The 24083-nt window shown below is 46.7% G+C and overlaps 1 protein-coding gene across 2 annotated transcripts in view; it reads right to left on the reverse strand.

Annotated features, from left to right (window-relative positions):
- Positions 1–305: 305 nt before the first annotated feature.
- Positions 306–24083, reverse strand: part of LHFPL7 (LHFPL tetraspan subfamily member 7) — an 80608-nt gene continuing 56830 nt past the window's right edge. The window contains exons 3-4 of one of the 2 annotated variants that reach the window (XR_013979852.1): positions 4805–9727; positions 306–4733 (exon numbers count right to left, since the gene is read on the reverse strand). Coding sequence is in view for 1 of the 2 variants with exons in the window: in XM_080983210.1 (XP_080839336.1) it covers positions 9501–9727 (227 nt within the window). In the remaining variant the exon portion in view is untranslated. Of the gene's footprint in view, positions 9728–24083 lie in introns of both variants that reach the window. The other variant, XM_080983210.1, reaches the window with a different exon arrangement.

Genomic DNA, 24083 nt, shown 5'->3' on the forward strand with positions numbered 1-24083 from the left:
TTAATCTTTAAAGATGCGATTGTCAGATTCCTTAGTTTCTGGCTGTGTACACACTGCACATTTAAAGCACACAGCTTCTCCCAAAGAATCCTGGGAACTGTAGTTTATTAAGGGTAATTGGAACTGTAGCTCTGCGAGGGGTGAACTGGGAAGCCAGTGCCTTTATAAAGAGTGCAAGCCCGCACTGGACCAATACAGTCATGGCCCACCTGCCACGGAGGCTTCCATTGCCATTTTGCCCCATCCCATCCACTCCTCCTCACTTAACTCAGCATGCAAGGTTTTGCAGAAATGAAAGCAACCCCTACTGACAGCATGTATCGCTTTATTATAATAATACAGTGTTGGCAAATCAGAAAAATTCACATTTCAAATCATTGGAAGCATTTTTATTCCACAAGTCAAATACAGCCAGGGGGTGTAGGGTGAGTGGGAAGGTAATAGTCTAAAAAAAGGAGGCACCTGGACAAAAATACAAGGAACCACAGTAATGGAAAATACAGCTTTTAGTTACACATAAAAATTATATTTTTATATTTTTTATATATTTATATACATATTTAGAATCAAACTTGAACTTGAACCAGTATTTTTTAAGAAAAAGGAAATTGGGAAGCTATTATGCACAATTTAATTTACAAACTGTAAATGTACTTGTTTGTAATTTCTCAGCACTAGTGTAAGTATTGATATTTATTTTCCCAAGGGCAACTTTACAATAATATATCCTTCTTGTCTGTTTTGGATTCAGTCAATGAATGATTGCATTTGTATGTTACAACAAACCACATCACAATAAACCATGGTTTATGGAGAAAAGTCTAGCCTTCATGCACTCCCTTTTCATCTTCCTCCAAGGAGGAGCTCAGAAGTGTTCAACTCTCACTTCTACTTAACCAGAGCTTGCCATGCGATCCAATCTTAACTATGGTTTGTTTCAAACAAGCCAACTTCCAAACATCCTTTATGAAGCTGGCTTGTTTAAACAAACCGTCATTAATATCCATCTTCCTTGTGGCTTCACCAACATGGAGGGAGGGTAGGATTATTCTTGAAGTGATAAACGATAGTCTATTGAGATGGTCAAATGCAGCCATTGTAGTTGTGCGCAGCTTTGCACTATGAATCTCTGAGGGTGCCTTGTCTCAACCAAACCACGAGAGCCAAACCACACCTCCATGTTTCTCAGTGTACTTGCCTATTATTAGTGTTTTAGACTAAGGTACTGCCTTTAGGCAGAACGCGATTAACCCATGTCATTAAACAAGTTAACTAGAATCAGGCAACAACTTGTATGTCTAAACAAGCCATCAACGGGATGAGCTGTCAATGTCAAGGTCTGGCAAAGCCACACACACCACCTCAGCGGAGACAGCTCATGTCTCAAAGCAGAGCCGTTAAACTTAGAAGAGTGTTCCCCAAATTTCTGACAGCTGTAGACATACCATAGTTGTTAAAATCAGAGGCAGGCTGCATTTTTATACCTGGAAAGGTTTGCCTTCAAGAATTACCCACGGTCTCGGAAGCACACGCTCACCTCTATTTCTGTGTAATTCATTAAGACTTGATTCTAGCTTTGAAGGGGCTGTCAGAACCGCAGCCTCCCACTGCTTCTCTCCTACACTTCTGCTCTTCCCAGGAGAAATGTGTGCCATCTGAATTTCCTGCAATGACTTGGATGTGACACCGGAGGAACAGAGAAAGCTGCCTGCTACCAAATCAGACCAGCAGCGGATCCAGCTCAGTGTAGTCTGCACTGTTTGGCAGCGTCTCTCCAGGGGTTCAGAGGGCGGAGAGGGGGTATTCCAAATCCTGCCTTCAGGTGTTATAGGGGCCTCCTGCAAGCAACTTAGATGCTCCAACACAGAGCTATGCCCCTTTGCTCCAGTGCATTGCGGGAAATGTAAAAGGACAGCTATACCTGTGCTATACCAGGAGAGATCCATGCCACCTGGGTCTTCGTTGGGGGTGCTGGAAAAGGAGGCACAGAGTAGGCACAACTGGAGGGTGCTGCTGGGGTCTTGGCACTTGGCCAAAGATGCTGGGGCGCCTCCTCTAACGGAGCGCCACGTGCGCTGCATCTCTTGTCATTGCTGAATGCTCTGAATTGCTCCTGCTGTGGAAAATACAAGGTGGCAATGCCTTCGGAGACATGATCTGCAAAGAAGCCCCATTCACCCCTTGGTTTGGTCCCAAAAGCAGTGTTTTGTTTACTAAGGCTTCTCACAGCTGGTTTCTCGCTGCACGCCTGTTATGTACTGAGTTGAATAGGATCCAAAATGCAGCAGTCTGATTGGTCCTAGAACAATAGGATCCAAAAGGCAGCAGTCTGATTGGTCCTAGAACAATAGGATTCAGAATGCAGCAGTCTGATTGGTCCTAGAACAATAGGATTCAGAATGCAGCAGTCTGACTGGTCCTAGAACAATAGGATTCAGAATGCAGCAGTCTGATTGGTCCTAGAACAATAGGATCCAAAATGCAGCAGTCTGACTGGTCCTAGAACAATGCAGCAGTCTGATTGGTCTGCAGGAACCACCCAATCCAGCTCCAGATGGAAGTGAATCCACAACCTGATTGGCCTACAGGAGAATTCTGGAATTAGCCAATCACGTGCAGCCCATTGTGTAAATAATGTATATAAAGCAGATACTTTGGGGAAACTTTCATTCCCTCTTCACCACTATGAGCTGAATAAAGAGCATGAAATTCACTCTCGGCTCTGAGTATATTTCAACGCCACTTGCAAATGGCTGATGCAGTCATTGCTGCTTTGTGTGACTCTGAATGGCCTTTGGATATTTGGGAGGAAATAGGAAACAAGCAGGCTAAAGGGTAGTGTTTCCTGCCTCCCCATCCCCTCTGCTGGCAAATCCCACGTTTTTCTGACCCTCTGGTCTTTCATGGGGACTTTCACAAGAGAAATTGGTTAGATGCAAAGATTCCCTTTCCTCTTGACTGAAGAAGCCTGTCTGGAAAGCAACCTCTGCATCCAGGCTGATGTTTCTGCAGCAAGAAGACTGTACCAGTCAACATAGTTCATCTTTTTACAAGTGTAATGAAGGGTTTTGTTTTTTAAAAAAGAATATTATCCACCAGTTTCCCCCCCACTGGAAATGCCACATTTTTCAGGACTAATCTCTCCAGCTGAAAAATGGCTATTCCCTGTGTTTCAAGTTGCATTAACAAACTACTTTTAAGTAGCATTTAAAATGATACAAAAAACGGAAGCATTGTTCAATTCTTTTCTGATATACATTTCAAGGGGGAAGGGAAGAACGTCGACGTTTGACATCATTAACTATGCTGGGGCTCTAGAAACCAGCTTTTAAATATGAAATTGTGTTTTGGCTACAGAAAAATTTGTACAGATCCTTTAAAAAAACCGACAAAACAAAAAGACAAAACCTACACTAAAAGAGTCGGCGGAGGGCACAAAAAAAACCCTACTTGGGGCTCAATTTAAGGTCCAGTTTCTCAAAAGGGACACACACACCCCCCTTGTGCATCCCGGCAAATCGCTTTCCTAGTGAAACGCTTCAGCAAATAGTTGTAAACATTACACAAAACTGATGTTTTTGAAAAAACAAGCAAACCACACAGAGAAATACAATTTTCACAACATTGTACAACATTTTCACCGGCTGATGAACGTTTTGATTCGATGGTCAATACTGATCCCATTCTGTACACTCGTCCTATTGTTAAAAGGCACAGGTTGGTTAGGAAAGGGAAGGAAAGATGGGAACTTTCCACTTTTCACCCTCCTCTGTCTCTCATGATAGAGGTTAAGAATTTCATTTCTACCTCTTAGTTGCTTCTTTTATACTCCTTACCTCATTAAACATTTACGAGAAAATGTCCAAACTGCTATGTCTAGAGAATCAGGCAGAACTACAATAAATAAATAAATAAATAAAAATTGGATGCCTGTGTGAAATCCAGAAACTCTGGGCTATCTCTTAAGTGGTCCTCCTAGTGTTGTTGCTCAAGGCAGGAGGTGTCTCATGATAAAGGGGGGGCAGTTTTTGACAATTTCCCCCTCCACCTGCAGACCCCAGCCTCCTCCCCCCCCCGAAAGGCAGTGCTTTTTTCTGGGAGTACTCAAAGGTACACAGTACCAACACCTCTTCTTCTTTTTTCCCTAGAAGAAAAGCACAAATTAAAAGTGTAGCACTTACTGTAATAATTTCATGGTGAGTACCAGCACCGATTTTTTTTCCTAGTAGAAAAGCACTGCCGATGGGGATAAGAAAACCAGCCAATTTTGGTTTCTCATTTTTCCAATATTCAGTTCTCTTCTTCAACTTTCCACATCAGTCGGGGGGGGGGGGAATCGGGATGGGGACTCTCTCCAGCATTCTAATGCAAATTTTCCCCAATATACACATTTTTATATGACATACATTTGCATTTTTTCATAATATAATGCTGTTTTGCATGTCTTTCGACACATACACGCATTTTTATGCACACTCTGTTTTGTACACGATATTGGCTGGAAATGGCAAAATTCAGAGAAGTGTCAATCCCAAAGGATTTGTTGCGTTTCAGCTTGTGTATCAATTTGGTAATTTCAAATTAGGTTGCTTTGTCCTTTAAATGAGAACTGATTCCAGTGTCTGCCCCATCCTTTCTCCAACCCCCTGGAAGTGATTTTCAAAAAAATTATCTTTTCTCCTCCAGCAGAAACCTCCTGCTGAACCAATCGCTCTACAAAGACCAAATGAATTCTGCCCTCTGCTTTGGGCATAAGAACCTTGCATAAAAGACATGCAAGTAGCACTTCCCTAATTCCCGCCACAGTGAAAAAAACCCATTGTGGAAGCCAACTCACTCCATTTCAGACACCTCCGCCAAGCTCAGAGGAAACCCATTTGCAGAAGAAGCTTTAATTTGCAGCGCCGAAATGTTGGCCTGTCATGAAAATCACTTCTGCCCTGCTTAGTACACAGGGCTGATTGGCTGGCCCTTGTGACAATCAAAAGCCGCTTCAACTCTTATTGGAGCAAGACTGAGTGCAGTAGAGGGGTGGGCCCTCAGCTCTTCTCAGAGAATATATATATTTGGAAATGACTCCTCAAAGCGGAAGCAGAAGCCCCTTTCCATGCCCAAGGCTCCCTGTGAGCATACGTCCATAGGAAACGGCTTTCTTCATCTTATTTTTACATTTATACCCCACCTTTCCTTCAAGGAGCTCAACAAGGTGGCAAATGTCATTCTCCTCCTCCCTGTTTAATCCCCACAACCCTGTGAGGTAGATTGGGCCGAGAGTAAGTAACTGGACCGAGGTCACCCAGGGGCCATAGCTGTCAACTTACAGATTTGAAAATAAGGGACCAGCAGCCTCGAAAATAAGGGATCAGCAGCCAAAATAAGGGATTTTCCAGGCACAGGTATGTTCAGCTTCTGAGCCCCTCCAAGCCAAAGGCAGAAAGCCCAGCCAGCAGCCGAACAAAGCCTCAAGCGGTGGTTCCCACAGCGCCGCAACCCGGCAAAGGGGATGCAGCAAGGAAAACCACCGTCACCTCTCCGCTGGGAAGCGCTGAGCAAAGGCGAGTCCCCAGGCAACGCGGCCGATTTGATCGGCACAAGGCACGCAAGCTCCACCCCCCTGTCGTTCTTAGACTCCTTATTGGGTGAACAACGCAGCCAAACAACACAGTTGGAGCCTCCCTGGCCGGCAGGGAGGGAGGGAGAGGAGCTGCTTCCTTTGAAACCCGGGAAATTTAAGGGATATCATCAACAAGGGACAGCAGCAGGACACGGCGCTGGGAAAAGGGAGTTTCCCACCAAATAAGGGATGGTTGACAGCTATGCCAGGGGGATTCATGGCTGAGTGGAGATTTGAACCCTGGCTTCCCAGGTCCTAGCCCGGCACTCTAACCACTACACCATAGTGGCTGTCAGCGAGACTGATGGGTCCACCTAGCTCAATACACAGCAGGTGGGGAATTTAATCTCTGCCTGAGGGACACTGGAGAGCTCATGCCAGCTGTGGCTGTAGCCACAGACAAGAAGTGTTTGGAACAACAGATGCAGCTCTGATCTTTGCATTGTAGACTACCATCCCAGTTACATAAAGGTAAAGGGACCCCTGACCATTAGGTCCAGTCGTGACCGACTCTGGGGTTGTGGCGCTCATCTCGCTTTATTGGCCGAGGGAGCCAGTGTATAGCTTATGGGTCATGTGGCCAGCATGACTAAGCCGCTTCTGGCGAACCAGAGCAGCGCACGGAAACACCGTTTACCTTCCCGCCGGAGCGGTACCTATTTATCTACTTACACTTCGTGCTTTCGAACTGCTAGGTTGGCAGGAGAAGGGACCAAGCAACGGGAGCTCACCCTGTCGCGGGGATTCAAACCGCTGACCTTCTGATCAGCAAGTCCTAGGCTCTGTGGTTTAACCCACAGCACCACCCACGTCCCCCCAGTTGCATAACCTTCAGCTATTTTGACACCCACCCACCCACCCAAAAAAGCCAGCAAGCAGGTTTTCCGCTACTAGTCTACTTTGACTGACACTGGCTCCCCAAGGAGTCTTTCCCTAGCCCTGCCTAGAGATGCCAACGAGGACTGAACCTGGGACGTTCTGCATTTTCCTCCCTCTGTCTCTTGGCCACAGAATCAGGGCAATTTGCAAACCTCAAAAAGGACGACTGATCATTATTCAGCTGAGCCGCAGGTCCCTGATCACATCTCATAATCTTGGAAGCACACGAAACGGCACTGCAAGCACGTGAGCTCTAGACCTGGACCCGAGAAGGATACGGACAACCATGTATATGATAATGTACATTAATAAGCAAACAATGACAACAAAGAGAGTGCCAAGGTTGTTTAGTTAAATGCTCCAGCTTCCAGAGTCATCAAGGAATGTGGAAGACCAGTCTTACAGCAGTCTCTGCTTTGGTCCAAACCAGGGGTTGTCAACCTGGTCCCTAACTCCCACTAGTGAGCGTTTCAGGATTCTAGGTGGGCGGTAGGAGGTTCTACGGCACAAGCTGAATTCTCCTTCCATTGAGCACTGCTGGGCGGTAAGGAAATTTCACCCCCAAGAAAGATGCATTAGTGGGCGGTAGGTATAAAAAGGTTGACTACCCCTGGTCCAAACAGACCAACTGCCAAACCCTAACCGGTTCTGTTGCTGAGAAACCTTCGGATCTGGATGATAAAAGCCAGAATTGGTTTGCTTTTAACGAAATGAAGCTGAGATCTGATTCGGGACCCAAATCATTTCGTAAGGTTTAAGGCAAATGGTGCGTTTTGTTACAGCAGCTGGCCGTGGCAAAACGAAACCAGAGCAGATGCCACACCTGCAACAAGAATCTTCCCCACATCAGATCTAGTTCTGTTCAGATGGGAGAGAGCCAGCTCTGCTAATGCCGAATCGTATCTTATAAGCCACAGAAATGGCCCCACTCAGCATCCTTACCTGAACAGGAAGCTCTAGCCAGACGTCAGCAGTCACGGACTCAGGGTCAACAACTCAGAGCGACACGATTCTCAAGATGGAAACAGAACGTATTCCTCTCTCTCTCTCTCCCTCTCTCTCTGACTACCATCCTTGCAATCTGTAGATAGGACTTCTGGCTTCAGTACGTGTATTTTCAGATAAGTGGCTTAACTCCTTTAATCCTTACATGCGTACACATAGTAAGATATAGGCCAGACGGACTCAACTACTACGATCCTATGAATTACTCTCCCTGCATTCTGGTATGTACGAGGGTCAGGCCTGAGGCCAAGCTCTTATTAAAATAAATAAAAATAAAGGTTAACAGTTATTGCTTAAGAAAACCGAAAAAAGTAAGCTTGCATTATTTTACTTTTTTGTGTGTGGCTCAAATTATGGCATGCTACTCTGCATTAAAACCACAGCTTGGTTAAACCGATCAGTGAGTTTAAAGCAGTGGTACCCAAATTAAGTGGTCCCTCTAAGTTCCATAAACTCATCCTCAGTGCCCTTTACGTTATAAAAAGGGTATAGGGTTTGCACGACCCACTGAGGAGGATAATAACACAATAAAACTCAAAACAGCAACAACTAATTGCACATTTATTCCAAATCCAATTCAAACAATGACTATCAGATTTGAAAGGCTGGAATCACTGGATCACCAGTTTTGTTGAACTAAATTAAACTAGATTCAACAAAACTGTTACACATCCAGCAAAAAATTATATATCCAGCACCCCCTTGCCTCTTAGCAACCCCCTAAGTAATACTATTGACCCCCCCCCATGGGGCAGTATCACCCAATTTGGGAACCACTGGTTTAAAGGGACAGCCTCTGCCTTTCACATGTACATTGTTCCAGTGGAAGTTTAGCAGGAAGAGAAAGTGAGTGAGCGACCACACACAGCTAATTCTCAGAAACACTAATATTTATGGCCAATTCCTTGGCAAAGACACAGAGACCAATTAAGCAATTATACGGGGCTATGCATCAGGTACAGATACTATAGGCACAATGCCATTTGATTAAAAAAAGAGAGGATTTTTGAATTGTGTTCTTAATATTTCCTATAGTTAGCAATGTAATAGGAGCTTTGCTGCATCAGATCAACTATCCTGACTTGAAACCACTGATAGATCTATCATTCTCTGCGGAATTGACTAACCCCCTTTTAAACCAATCCAAGTTAACAGTTGTCACAGTTAATGATGAGATATTCAGGAGCTGCCACAGCAAAGACTCTTAAAAATAATTTCATCGTGATGATACGCAAGGGGGAGCCCTCTAAGCCAGGCTGAGAATCTTGCCCTGCTCTTCCTGAAATATGAGCCACATGTTTCTAGGCACAGAAAACACCTCTTTAACCTGGGGCGGGGGGGGGGGAGTTTTAACAACCAATTCAGAGAGTTACACTTTTGATCTTAGAAAAAGGTGTCTCTGTACATTTTCAGGACTGGCATGCACTGATTCGGCCACAGAGGGCGAGGAAGAGACACAATTTTTGTCAACGGCACACAATTTTTGCCACAACTCAACTCATTTCCAAGGAATGCCCCCCCCCATTGCCATTTATTATATTACTTTACAAAATAGCACAGATCAGGCTGGAAAAAACCAAAAAGCAGGTTCAAAAAAGTCCAGATATTTAAGAGACAAGATATAAAAAGTGGATTGAGGCTTTAAAAAAGGTTTTTGAGACACACACGCACACAAAGAAACTGGGAGGTAGACAGAGATTTTTGAGGATAAAAAACAGGTGTTTTTTTTGAGGCGTTTAGCCATTATAAATGTCCAAGGCGACCCAACCACTGCTGAGCACCCATTATCCAGATCCAGAATGTCCATATCTCATGTGTATGGAAGACTCATCAGTGCACTTGGGGTCTTTTATAGTCATTCAAGTGCTTCTTGCTGTCATTTCTACTGCTTCCCCTCTGCCCATTCATTTCTTAGCAATGAGGCTCAACGGAAGCGCCCTAATATTTCTTCTGTCCGCCGATTTCAGGTGGGAACATCCGGATGTTCGATACTGGGAAAGTACTATAAAATTGTGGGTATCGGAGTGGGGGAGGCGTGCTCTTTCGGGGCGTATTTTGCAAAGAAGGGCAGAAAGACAGAGAGCATGACACCCACAATTGCCAGCATGTAGCCCCATCCGATCTGGCAGTCGCCAGCGTAGTAGATGCTTGAATTTTCGCAGTACCTCTGCACGGCAGTGGAACCGAGGCCGAAGGGGTAGACAAGGAGCCCAAATCCCATGATGAACACTAGCAGGAGAGAAGGCAGAAAAGGAGAAGATGGCATTAGTATATATATAGTAATACACACACACACACACACTTCTAGTGTTGTGCCAAAATTTTCACTTGTGTTTCTGCACCCAATTTTTAGCAATTCTGCGCAATCTATCCTTGACAACAGCATTCTGCTATCCACAGAAATGCCTTTACGTTTTTTTGTTTGGCAGAGTGGGAATATTAGAATTAGATTTGTCCAAACATCAAATAAGCTAATAAGTGGCTGTCAGCTTTAATGCCCACCTCGAGCAAGTAGGAAAATAAACCCATTAAGCTCCCATTGCACGAATCACGGCTTTCTCCTGTCACCGAGCCCCAGAACACTCAATAAACCGTTGTTGGCGGTGGAAGCCACGTTTTCAGACACGCTTACTAATGACCGCTTAATAGCGCTGTCCGTCAGCGGAGTCACACGCCAGGGGAGTCCACAAAATTAAGAGGGATCCCTTAACGGGGATCTTGTTAAGAGCAGCTGTGTGGACCACTCATTGCTCAACTTAAGTTTCAGAACGATGCTGAAAGGAGAAAAAGCTTCCGAATGTAACTATCAGCTGCTATGACTGGCCCTCTGATTGTGACTGCTAACACACAAAAGCAAATTTTGCATCCTTTGCTTTGCCCACTGCCAGCATAAGGCCCTCAGAAGTTCCCCCAGCCCTGTTGCAGGCTCAATTTGCAGAGTCAAAGGGAAGGACATTTTCCACCTCTCTCTCATAATAGTAAAGGTACAGGGACGCCTGACCATTAGGTCCAGTCGTGGCCAACTCTGGGGTTGCGGCGCTCATCTTACTTTACTGGCCGAGGGAGCCGGCGTACAGCTTCTGGGTCATGTGGCCAGCATGACTAAGCTGCTTCTGGCGAACCAGAGCAGCGCATGGAAACGCCGCTTACCTTCCCGCCGGAGCGGTACCTATTTATCTACTTGCACTTTGACGTGCTTTTGAACTGCTAGGTTGGCAGGAGCAGGGACCGAGCAATGGGAGCTCACTCCGTCACGGGAATTTGAACTGCCAACCTTCTGATCGGCAAGCCCTAGGCTCTGTGGTTTAGACCACAGCGCCACCCGTGTCCCCTCTCTCTCATAATACTAGATACTAAATCGGGGGGTGGAGCGAAACTGCTATGTGGCTGAAGCATTAAGAGGCAACGTGATGGAAGTTTATAAAATGATCCCTGGCATGAAGGAAGTGGACAGAGGAAAACTTTTCTCCCTCTGTCATAACACTGGGAGTCGTAGGAATCCAATGAAGCTGGACATTCAGGAGAGATAGAAGGAAGAACTTCTTCCTGCAACACAGAGTTAAACTATGGAACTCTCTCCCACCAGACGCAGTGACAGCCACCAAACTGTACAGCTTTGAAAGAGGATTAGGCAAACTCGTTGATCAGGCTACCAGTAACGATGGCTATGCTCTTCTTTCGTTGTCGGGGGCAGTATATGCTTGTGGGCTTCCCTTTGGGTTCTTGGTTGTCCCCTGTAAGAACAGGATGCTGAGCCAAATCCCCAGGCCTGATCCAGCAGCCTGGCTCTCCTTTTACATTCTGAGGAGCCAGGAGTGGCAGAAGTGGACGAGTGAAGGTCACAGGCAAGGATGCGGCAGGTGAGGGGCAATCCGATAAATGGCGGTGCGCTCCTTTGCCAGACACCTCTCACCCTGCGCCAAGACATCCCTCTGACCCTGCAAAAGTTAACGGCTCACCTCGGTTAGGGCAGTTTTGCGACCTCCCACAGTCGCCTGGCTCAGGCCATTCATTATTTTGCTGCACTGCACTCCACACTCCTTCCCGCCCTGACACCAGTAACCCATTAAGAATCCCTCACTCAGAGTCCTTCGCCAGAAAAGTCATTGTCAGCTAGCGAGATGGTTTATGGCCGAGACCACAAGCATCAATTTAACAGAAGGTCACCTTTTATTTCTGCTTTCTAATCTGCCTGGCTTCCAGGGAGCGGGGGGTTTCACTTCCCCGGGGCTGTGGTTTACAGGCTTGTGTTACCTGCGCTCTACAGTAGCGGATGCTCTCCGCTATATAAAACCTTCTTCTGGAGGATTTACAACCTGCCCGTAAAACACCCATTCCCCTCCCACAGCTGAAATACAGAAAGGAAGACCTGCAGGGATGCTCTGCCTTCTCCTCAACCAAGAGAAGGGTCACTTCTTGCCCTACTTCATCCAGATCTGCCCACCCCTCTCGCACCCTGGCCTGGAGACAGAAAAAGCCCACATGCACACACTTTGCAAGATATGAGCAAACGCTGCACCCAGTAGAATTAATCTGAACCTGGAAAAGAACATAGAGCTGGAAGAGGAAGTGGGAAAGAGTGGCACTCTTTCAACTTCCTCTCTCAACTCTTATGTACTATTCAAGAGTGGGAAAGGTTTAAAAAACGACAAATAGGACAATGTGTGTGCATGGGTGGCGTTTAGGGTCAGACTAGGATGCGGGTGGCGCTGTGGGATAAACCACAGAGCCTAGGGCTTGCCGATCAGAAGGTTGGCGGTTCAAATCCCCGCGACAGGGTGAGCTCCCGTTGTTCTCTCCCAGCTCCTGCCCACCTAGAAGTTCGAAAGCACGTCAAAGCGCAAGTAGATCAATAGGTACCACTCCGGTAGGAAGGTAAATGGCGTTTCCATGCGCTGCTCTGGTTCACCAGAAGCGGCTTAGTCATGCTGGCCACGTGACCTGGAAGCTGTACGCCGGCTCCCTCAGCTAATAAAGCTAGATGAGCACCACAACTCCAGAGTCAGTCACGACTGGACCTAATGGTCAGGGGTCCCTTTACCTTTACCTTTTAGGACATGGGAGACCAGGGTTCAAATCCCCCACTTGGCCACAAAACCCACTGGGTGACCTTGGGGGCTACTCTCTCAGCCTAGCCTACCTCGTAGGGTTGTTGGGAGGATAAAATGGAGAGGAGGGCTGCAGGTGCCACCTTGAGTTCCTTGGAGAAAAGTGGGTTAAAAATACAGGTTGTCTCCAGCTATATTCTACTCAGACCCATTGAAAGAAACGAACCCACAAAGGGCCTATTAAGTCCAGCACTCAAACGGATGTTTCTAGAAAGTCCTCTTCCTTTCGTGACCCCCCGCGACTGGTATTCAGAGGCATCCTCATCTGACACAGAAAGCAGCCCACAGCCATTGTGGGTGGCTAGAAGCCTTCAGTAGCCTTATCTGCCCAGTCCCATTTTAAACCCATCTAATTCCATTATTAGCAGAGACATCACCTTGCCAACAAAGGACCGTATAGTTAAAGCTATTGTTTTCCCAGTAGTGATGTATGCAAGTGAGAGCTGGACCACAAAGAAGGCTGATCACAGAAGAATGGATGCTTTTGAATTCTGGTGCTAGAGGAGACTCTTGAGAGTCCCGTGGACTGCAAGAAGATCAAACCTCTCCATTCTGAAGGAAATCAGCCCTGAGTGCTCACTGGAAGGACAGATCCTGAAGCTGAGGCTCCAAGACTTTGGCCACCTCATGAGAAGAGAAGACTCCCTGGAAAAGACCCTGATGTTGGGAAAGATGGAGGGCACAAGGAGAAGGGGGCGACAGAGGACGAGATGGTTGGACAGTGTTCTCGAAGCTACGAACATGAGTTCGATCAAACTGCGGGAGGCAGTGGAAGACAGGAGTGCCTGGCGTGCTCTGGTCCAGGGGGTCACGAAGAGGCGGACACGACTAAACAACTAAACAACAACAACAATTCCATTATTTCAACTATGGGCTGTGTGAAGTCAGAAGAGCTGTTTAAGAACTGGGAGAATGAGATCCACAGGGGCAAACTCAATAAACCAGCAGTGGCCGTTTTTTGTACAGGAAGTCTCCAGAGGCAGCACCAAGTATGACACACACAGCAGCAGTGTAACCCAGAAGCTAGCAGGCTATGGAGAACTGTGATTAAAAAGAAACAGCTGCAATTCCCCCTAAAGTTTCTAGATGGCAGCACCACCTAGGTCTCGGTAGTCTCAATGTTCAGAAACCGGCATCGGTCCCCCATTCGGTTCCTTAAGTATTTCCACCAACAAAACATGAACTATTTATTTTTACTGACATTGAGAGAGGTTAGGGGGTCCAGGGCTTGGTCATATGACAAAAGCGTCTCTCCCTACATGTAAACAAACTGTGAAAAAGACTCTACGGATTGAAAGTGGCGACGCTGTGTGCTTTCCCCCGTTTATTGGTAACACAAGAAAATCTTTTAATAAAAAAACCTAATAAAAAGGTGTGAACTATAAAAGAGGCAGCCTTCTCCCCTTCTAAGTGGCTGGGGGGTGGGGAACTGGAGTGTAAAGGTTTGTCCTGCACCTCTAACAAGATTTGGGGCAGACCACTCTGGCATCCCCATGAGCAAGGAGGCAAAGTTTTAGCTTAGCAATATTGAAAGCAACACGATGGCCAGAAACAATTACAGAATAGAAAACTTTATGGAATATTGCAAAACTATCAAACTGAAGTCTCTGAAAGTCTTTGAATAAGTCACGGTGCCAGACTTTGCCCGGCGGAGATCTAGCTTGCAACGCTTTGTATAATCGGCAAATGTCCAATTCTGATGTCCAACTCTGAACTCTGCTGAACAGTGTTTCTGGGTAGCAACTACTGTTTCCTTCAGTTCTCCATCAGCCAATTAGCTCAACAAACACTTGTAAGTAGAAAGATGCGCAATTTCTTCATTAACCAATATTTTTTCGAATTGATATACCGTATTTTTCGCTCTATAAGACGCACCAGACCACAAAACACACTTAGTTTTTAGAGGAGGAAAACAAGAAAAAAAATATTCAGAATCTCAGAAGCCAGAACAGCAAGAGGGATCACTGCGCAGTGAAAGCAGCAATCCCTCTTGCTGTTCTGACTTCTGGGATAGCTGTGCAGCCTGCATTCGCTCCACAAGACGCACACACATTTCCCCTTACTTTTTAGGAGGGAAAAAGTGAGTCTTATAGAGCAAAAAATACGGTAATATACATGAGAATGAAAAATACTCTCATGCGATTATGAAGCCACCAAGGGCTCATGCGATTATGAAGCCACCAAGGTCCAGACAGAGAAGGCTGGAGGGGCAAGTCTGGTACCAGGGCCTGAAGAACCGCCCCCCCCCCCAGAAGATGGCAGAGTTGCTACTTCTTCCTTGGAGGCTTTTAAGCAGAGGTTGGATGGCCCTCAGTCATGGATGCTTTAGCTGAGATTCCTGCATTGCAGGGGGTTGGACTAGATGACCCCTGGGTTCTCTTCCAACTCTACGATTCAATGATTCTATGATGTTCGCCAAGCGCAGCAGAGGCGACGCCAAGCTCCCTGTTGCCAAGAGTGCACCCAAGGCGATCAGATGCAGCAGGAGGGGACTCTCGGTTTCCGCGTTCTCCCTCTTCCAGGTTAAAGGGGCCAACCAAGGCTGGCATGCCACAAAGCTAAAGAGCCAGAACTGATGATTAGATGGCCCTGTGGGGAAGCAAAGCTGTTGAGGAGCCGGGACTGATGGCCATGGTTGAAATCACCGAGAGGTCAAAGCGGGTGGGATAGACGCCAGCAGTACCTACAATCCCAAACTCCGAACGCTTGGCAGGCACCAGAACAACCTCCCCAGTCTTGTTGTAATAAAAATCTGCAGCTGCCCACAAGGCCAGGTGTTGGGGGTAGAGCTGTTTTCCTCTTTCTCACCCTCTCTCCAGCAAGGAGCGGTTATTTTTGGCTCAATTTAGGTTGCAACAGCTGGCAAAATCCCAGCGTTCTTCGAAAACCATCTTGATGCATTTGCATCAGGACAGGAGAATCTGTCCTTTAGCTCCTCTCTCTCCTCTCCTGGGGGGGGGTCTCTGCTTAAAAAAGGCAGCGGTTAGCAGAACCAATAAGATAGACATGGCCAAAGAGGCAGGCCGTGCTTTCCTTGGTCACCTTGGATCACGGCGGGGGCCTCTACGATGGCTCCCTTCTCCCTGGAAAAAAACTATTCCTTGTGCACCACACACAACATTTGTTGCAGGGGATCCCCCACCCCAATCTTAAATTCAATTTGTCACATTTCCAGATCAGTTTGCATTTGTGGGGGAGCGACTCCATGAAAATCCAGCAGCATTTTAGTGCAAATTTCCCCTAATAGACACATTCCTGTATGATGTTTTGCCTAATATAAACGTTTCCCCCTAATATAGTTTGTCTGCAGCCTCCGCTAATAATTGCTTTTATACACACACTCCCACCCCCTAATATATTTACTCTTGCATCCATTACTTGGTGGGAGAACTGCAGGTTTTTGAAAGATGGCTCTACGCTTCAGTTAATGTATTATTAGGGACTGGGTGGGTTAGGGAGATTCAACTTTAAATGCAAACTGGATCAGAACTCCTCCTCCAATCCGGGTCTGAAAGTGGGCACAGAACAGCACTTTGTTTGGATAGCTACCATATAACTTCTTTGAAAGGAAGTGATATAAATTTGGAATAATAATAATATTTTACTACTACTACTACTACTATTATTATTATTATTACTAACTAGCAGGGAAAGCCCAGCACTGCCTGGGAATTTTTTAGAAACCATAAATATATTTTGATTTATAAAGGGATTGTGTAATTTGTGAGTTTGGACCTGTCAGTCACACACAAAAAACTGGGTGGGGTCACGGCAAAGTCAAGTTGTGGTCCATCATCTTGCTTCAAAATGGCACCTGGCGTCCAAATATCAAGAAAGATGGCAGTGCTATCTCAAGAGGCATCCAAACGCACAGAAAGCAAATGGAGAAACCATTTCCCAAAACATATAGTAGATTGCATTGCTCAACCCTATGATTCTATAATAACTATAAACATGTCCTTAAAACAATAGTGCTCAATGTGTCCAAGCAGCTAAGCTCCTAACTAAAATTCGGAGAGGTTTGCTTATTATTTATATCTGGGACATGGGTGTGTGTGTTTGTGTTTCTAATAGTAAGAGACCCAAACATCAGCTTTCCCACCCCCCTCCATTTCAGGCTGCTAATAAAGACTCTTATGTGGAGGTCAAAAACAGAGCTTCCCATTCATCAGACCCGCTCCCAAGTCACCATTCAGAAGACCATGGTTCCACCCCCCACCCCATCCCTCCCTAGTCCATTCCACACTTCTTCTTCCAACATGCTGTAAATCAGAACAGGAAATAATTATCCTCTCTGAAGTGTCTCCCCCATCTTCCAGTTTCCTCTCAGCCCCCCTTCCCGCCCACAGCCATTTGTAGCCCCATTCCAGCCATACGGCAGACCACAAAACCCAAGATTTAAGTGTGTGCAACCCTTATTTGCAAATGTTATTTGCATTGGAGAAGGGGGGCGAGTCGGAAAAGCTTCTGGGCCGGCAGCTTTTGGTTAGGGGAGGGTGAGATGTCTCCAGTTCCATTTATTATTTTAAAGGCTTACCTTTTATTTATCACGTAAAAGTCAAGGTGGTTCACAATATACAAGGAACCATCAAAATCAATAAGCAACAAAGGCTAAAACACCTAGAGAGTCATATACCGTATTTTTCACCCCATAGGGCGCACCGGCCCATAAGGTGCACCTAGTTTTTTGGGGGGGGAAATAAAGAAAAAAAATTATTCCCCCCCCCAGGCACGAGGCTGGGGCAAGGGAAGCCGGAGCTTCCCCCGACCCCAGCCCCCGGAACAGGCTGCTCTGCGCAAGCCGGGGGAGCCTTCCCGCGGCTTGCGCAGAGCTACCCGAAGCCCCGGCGCGACTGCTCAGTGCGCCCGGGCTTCGGGGTGCAGGCAGCATTCGCCCCATAGGACGCACACACCCCCTTCATTTTTGGAGGGGAAAAAGTGCGTCCTATAGGGCGAAAAATACGGTATATATAGCCTTGCCTCTGCTGTGGCCTTTAGCAAATAACAGTTCTCTCTGCCCAGCCGAATCTGCACTCGGCCAAACTTGGGTAGCTTTAAAAGAGGATTAGACAAATTTCATGGAGGTATCTCAATGGCTACTAGCCCCGAGGGCTAATTTCTTCCCCCATGGCTGAAGACAGTGTGCCTCTAAATAGTGGTTGCTGGGAATCACAAGTTGTGAGAGTTTCTGCTGTGCTTTCTACGATATGATAATCTTTATTGTCATTGTCCCATACAGAACAACAAAATTGAAAAATCTACATAAGACATTCAAAACCCATCAAGCCTGCTATCCCAGCTATCGCAACCTGGTTAGCCCCCTAAAAACTCTGATACCCCATTTTAAATACAATAGACTCCCATAGAGGCTACCTTACACCGCGTTTAAAACCAAAATCACATTTGGGTAGAAACTGTTTCTCAGACGGCTAGTTCTAGCCTTTATAACCCTGTACCTTCTTCCAGAAGGCAGAAGCTGAAAGAGATCATTTCTGGGGTGCGCACTATCCTACACTATCTCTGCAGCTTTCCTATGGCACCTGGAAGCATCGATCTGATCCAAGGTGGGAAGAGTGCGCCCAATTATTCTCTCCGCAGTCTTTACAACCCTGGACAGCATTGTTTTTTTCCCTGGCCGTGCAGCTCCCAAACCAGACACACAGACCATAAGTTAATGCACTCTCCACAGTACAATGGTAAAATGCCATCAACAGGTCCTTTGAGAGATTGTTTTTCTGGACGATTCTCAGCTTGCGGGCTGCCCAGTGGGGGATCTGGCTGCTCCCTGGGAGAACAGGATGCTGAGCTAGACTGGTTGTCGGCCTGAACCAAATTGGAGGTTTGTGGGGAGAAGGAGCTAAAGACTAGCACTCTGTTGCACCCCCACCAGGAATAAGTTGGAGTTCTTGTTATTAAATATACCGAGAAAAAAGCACACCAAGAACTCTGGCCAATATAAGTTTCAGTAGTGGGAGTGGTCCCTACTCGCAAATCAGTAGTCAATTGTAACAAAAATTAATCCATTCAAAAGTATGTATTCTGACAAGGACTACAAACTCAAACAGAGATTACAAACTCAAACTCATAAGGATACGTATGACACAATCATTCATTACAGAATTAGAGATAAGAGTTTCTGAGATACACGCTGATCTACCCACACTTAGTTATCTCTGAGAAACGTAGAAAATAACAGGATCTATTTACACGAATTCTTCAAACTTCCCCTTAAAAATTAGCTAGTGAAGGTGAATACTTTGAAACAGGGCCCTGTCCTGGTTTCTGACCCATAATTGACTTCTGACTTCTGCTCAATGATTGAAACTAAGACCTTCACTTCAAATCTGACTATGGACTAACATGAACTTATCTCTACTCATAAACTCTTATCTCTAATTCTGTAACGGATTCCAATTCAGTGGAGATCAAGTGACAATAAAAGGCCCAGTAGGGTTCCGCCTGGTTCTATAAAAGCTGCCTAGCTCCCGAGTCTGAATAGTTGCTGGGAATCTCAGGCAGCGAGAGTGCGGCTGTGCTCAGAGTCTGCTTATGGGTTTCTGGTTGGTCACTGTGTGAACACGGCACTGGTCTAAAGAGGCCTTTGGCCTGATCCATTCCCATCAGGACCTGGCAACCCCTGCTCTAAATGCATGTAGTATTCCTGGATATGAAGCCAAGGTCCTGGGTTCAAAACTTCCTTGTGCCAAGGCTGTATAAAAGCTTCACGGAACTACAATCTTGCTGGCTCCGCTGCTCAGGCCCACCTCACCCCCCTTGTGATATATGACGTTGGCCTTTTACCAAGTGAAGTCTCGCCCATCACCAAGCCTCTTGTTTTGAATTGTTCCGAGAGGGGGTCAACTGCCTCCCACCCGAGGGGGAGGATTTGATGAGTTCAGCAAGATGGGTTCATACATCTTCTCAACGGCGGGCCAGGGGCTGGGGGCAGGTGGGGAGAATCAGTCACTTTTATGAAGATGCTTTTCTTCCACCAAGCCAATTTGCCCTTTTAACATCGTTTGCATTACTTGATGGATGAACCTAAGGCAGTGTGCCTTCAACGAAAACAAGGAGGATCTTGGCAAACATGGCTATATAGGACTATAACAAATAAGGACACAGCAAGAACCCTGCTGAATCAGACCCAAGCTCTATCTAGTCCAGGAACAGGGATCATGTGGCCCTCCTGATATGCTTGGACTACACTTCCCATCAGCCAGCATTGCCGAATGTCAGGGATGATGGGAGCTGTAGTCCACCAGGGCCACCGGTTCCCCATCCCCGAGCTAATCCACCATCCAGCTTTCTACAGCGGCCAATCCAATGCCACTGGGAAGCCCACAAACAGGGCGCTCCTCCTATGGCCCCTGGAAGGTTCTGCACAAGTCAATGTGGCCCTTGGTGGTTCCACAGCCCTGCCTTAAAGGGCCATCAGGTTATCTCTTAGTATCTTCACCTTCAATCAGCCAGGAACTGATTCTTTTTCCATCACCGAAGGAGAAATATTTACGGCAAGTTGCCACAGAAGGCTGGGAGCCTCAACCATTTATTTATTTACACACAGAGAGAGAGCAATCTCTGACGGGAACAAAATTTCAATTAATCACCACCTTATCTCTGAAAGAAGAAGTTGATCTCAAGGACAGAGTTATTATTCGCTTTGTTTTATAGAACGCGCCAGTCATGGATCTCCAGGCAGGAAGCATTTATCCTTTTTCTTTTTCTTTTTGCCAAAGACTCGTTCAAAGGTGAGCTGGGAGATCTTTAATGAAAAAATATTAAACGGGTTCTCAAGCACACATTAGTTAGATCAGCAGCAGAAGACTATTGTTCTTTCAACCTCCAAGAAAGATTTTTCTAACAGTCCTTAGCAAGATATCGCCTTCGCATCTGCTTGGCTTATTATTCTGCTGATTTAGGCTTTTGAATGCCTCTAAGCAGATGATAAAAATCCTCTTTTATTCTTTAAAGAAATCCTTACCGCTCCCGTACATCGTTTGAATGACAAGGAGTCTGTGGTATTTCTAAGAAATAATGGAATCTGGTTAAGAAAATGTTTCCTAATTCAACCGCACCATCATCTAAATTTCTGTGCTTGTTGGCAGCTACATTCTACTCAAGAGAAGACTCAATGAAATTAAGGTGCCTATGACTGTAATGTATGATAATTTCAAGAGACCTACTTGAATATAGATCCGAACCCTGTGCTGGTTTGCTATGACTGCCAAGGCTCAATTCAAGGGGGTCATGATTAGTGATGTTAAATTCTTGAGAATATTCTCATCTCACATCACTAGTTGTGATGACTTAAAGGTAAAGGTAAAGGTAAAGGGACCCCTGACCATTAGGTCCAGTTGTGGCCAACTCTGGGGTTGCGGCGCTCATCTCGCTTTATTAGCCGAGGGAGCTGGCGTACAGCTTCCGGGTCATGTGGCCAGCATGACTAAGGTGCTTCTGGCGAACCAGAGCAGCGCACAGAAATGCCATTTACCTTCCCGCTGGAGCGGTACCTATTTATCTACTTGCACTTCGTGCTTTCGAAGTGCTAGGTTGGCAGGAGCAGGGACCGAGGAACGGGAGCTCACCCCGTTGCAGGGATTCGAACCACCGACCTTCTGATCGGCAAGTTCTAGGCTCTGTGGTTTCACCCACAGCGCCACCCGTGTCTTACAACCCCATAAAACTGCAGTGGGATGCCTCTGAATGCCAGAAGCTAGCAAACTGGGGAGAGTTGCTGTCATTCAGTTTCTACTTTGGGGCTTCCCATTGGGACGTCTACTTGGCCACTGTGAGGACAGGTTGCTGTACTAGATGTGCCCCCTATGGCCTGATCCAGAAGCAACCTGCAATTCCATTTTCATCTGGGTTTTGACAGTTTCTAACACTGCCCCAAGTTTACAAGCTGGGACACCTGCAGAGGAGGGCAGCCAAGATGATAAAGGGTCTGGAAACTAAGCCTTGAAGGAGCTGGGTACATTGAGCCTGGAAAAGAGGAGAGTGAGCAGAGAGGTATGTTAAGTTATCTTCCAATATCTAAAGCGCTGTCACATGGAAGATGGAGCAAGCTTGTTTTCTAATGCTCCAGAAGGCAGGACCTAAACCGACGGCTTCAAGTTACAGGAAAGGAGATTCCGAACTTTCTGACAGTAAGAGCTGTTCTACAGTGGAACAGTCTCCCTCAGGAGCTGGCGGACTCTCCTTCCTTAGAGGTTTCTAGCAGAGGTTGGATGGCCCTCTGTCATAGATGCTTTAGTTGAGATTCCTGCATTGCAGGGGATAAAGCTACATTATTCTAGAGGTCCCTTCAAAATCTCTGATTCTAAGATTCTAAGTCAAGGGAGCTGCGTGAAAAGCCTTCATTCAACACCACGGACAGCTCCTGGATTGCCTAGAATAGATAGAAGGAGACTATGGTGCTTAAGCAAACATTTGGAGGCGGTTTTCAACTCTCTAAACAAGGGAAGTGAGGGGGAGTTTGTGGGATGCTTAAAAAATGAGGGTTAGCCACTAAAAATAGCATTCCTCAAGCGAGTTCCTGACCCTGTTAATTGCCAACTGATTTTCCCTCTCCTTTGGGGAAAACAGATAAACATAAGTTTGTTTTTCTGGGTGGGTTATGCCTTTCATCTCTATGCTGATAGAATCTGTTTCTCCACACCCACCCACCCCTTGAAAGGTTCACGAACTTAACAAGAGAGCTCTCCGACAGGGGTAGGGAACATTTTGTGAGCCCATGGGCCCCATTGTATTAGCGGCAACCTTCTGGAGGCTGAATGACCATTGTGGGCAGGGCCCAATTTCTACCTTTGCATGCAAAAGATGGCAGTTCACTCACACACACACACACACACACACACACACACACAGCTTCCATCCAGGCAAGCATGGGGCATGTGCCACCGTTCAATGACACATTTCCACCCAGGAAAAAGCACTCCATGGAGGGTGCAGGATGTGGCCTGAGGAGAATCCAGAGGGCCAGGCAGCGAGATCTGGAGGGCAGCATCTGGAACCTGGGTCTGAGCAGGGCCACCTCGATTCTGAGCTTGTGAGGGAGCTGTTTGAACAGGCTAAGGGACTTATAACCTCGCTGTCAGCCCGGTCTAATCCTGACTCAAGCTTTGAAGCTCCCTGGGTGACTATGAGCCAGTCACAGCCTGAACTACCTTGCAGGGCTGTTGTGAGGACGAAACGGCAAAGGGGAGAACCACGTATGATACTTCGAGCTCCCTGGAGGAGAGGTAGGATGTACTGTATTTTTCGCTCTATAGGATGCAGCGGACCATAGGAGGGGGAGAACAGGGTGAAGAAAATCTCCCCCTCTCTGCTCAGCGCCCCTTCAGCGAAGCGGCAGGAGAAACAGAGCCCCTTCCATTTCTCCTCCCACTTCACTCAAGGGGTGCTGTGCAGAGAGGGAAACCCGTACAGTGCCTCTCCAGCAAAGCGAAGCCTAGAGAGCAAGAGGGATCGGTGTGCACTGACCCCTCTCGCTCTACAGGCTTCAGGCGGCTATCCGCAAGCCTTCAAAGTGCAGCGGGAACTCCTGCTGCGCTCCGAAGGCTTGCGGATAGCTGCCTGAAGCCCCCAGAGTGCAGTGGGAGTTCCCGCTGCGCTCCGGGGGCTTCAGGCGGCTTCAGCGAAAGCAACGCAAAGCCTCCAGAGCGTGGGGGGAGCTCTCCCTCTGCGCTTCGGAGGCTTCGCGCTGCTATCACTGAAGCCAAGGAGCCTGCATTCGCTCCATAAGATGCACACACATTTCCCCTTAATTTTGAAGGGGAAAAGGTGCGTCTTATAGAGAGAAAAATACGGTAAATGGAATAAGAACGATGGATAATGCCATTCTCCCCCCCCCCCCCATTTTTAAAATTGTTTTCACTTATTTATACCAGAAGCAACCATCTATCAAAAGGGGGGCGGGTGCGTTGAAAACTGATTACTATTTGAGAGCCAAAAACAGACCAGATCTTTGGAGCTGTGAACCCTTAAACAGCAACATGCAGGTCCTATTTGCCACCAAATCCTTTTTCAAAACACCCTTCCCAATATAATTTTCCGGCATCGTTTCCACTGGTGGTGCTGGGGAGACAGAAGTTTGAAACATTAAAAAGGAAGAAAGTGTGTTCTTTCTTAAAGACAAAAGCAGGAAGAGGTCTTATTTTGGACAGGAGAGGCGCGTCCCCTCTGTGGCTGTTCTTCTTCTGTGGTTGCTATGGCACTGCGGCACATTTTTTCACACGGCAAGAGAAAGCCCAGCGGCGACCAAACAATAAGCGCTTGGCTCTGCAGGACGGGGTGTCCGTCTCGGCTCTTGACCCGCCTGACACTCTCATTCACCGGCCCCAACGTTTGCTGCATCCCCAAACAGCCTGGCAGCAGAGGGAAGGAGAGGTGGGAGAGAGAGAAGAGAAGGGTTGCTGCGTCGCATATCACAGCGCAAAGGCTGAATTTTAATTGAGCCGGGAAGGGATGCGTGGCCA

This window comes from Podarcis pityusensis (assembly GCF_964106645.2).
Source record: "Podarcis pityusensis genome assembly, chromosome: 15".
NCBI lineage: Eukaryota > Metazoa > Chordata > Lepidosauria > Squamata > Lacertidae > Podarcis > Podarcis pityusensis.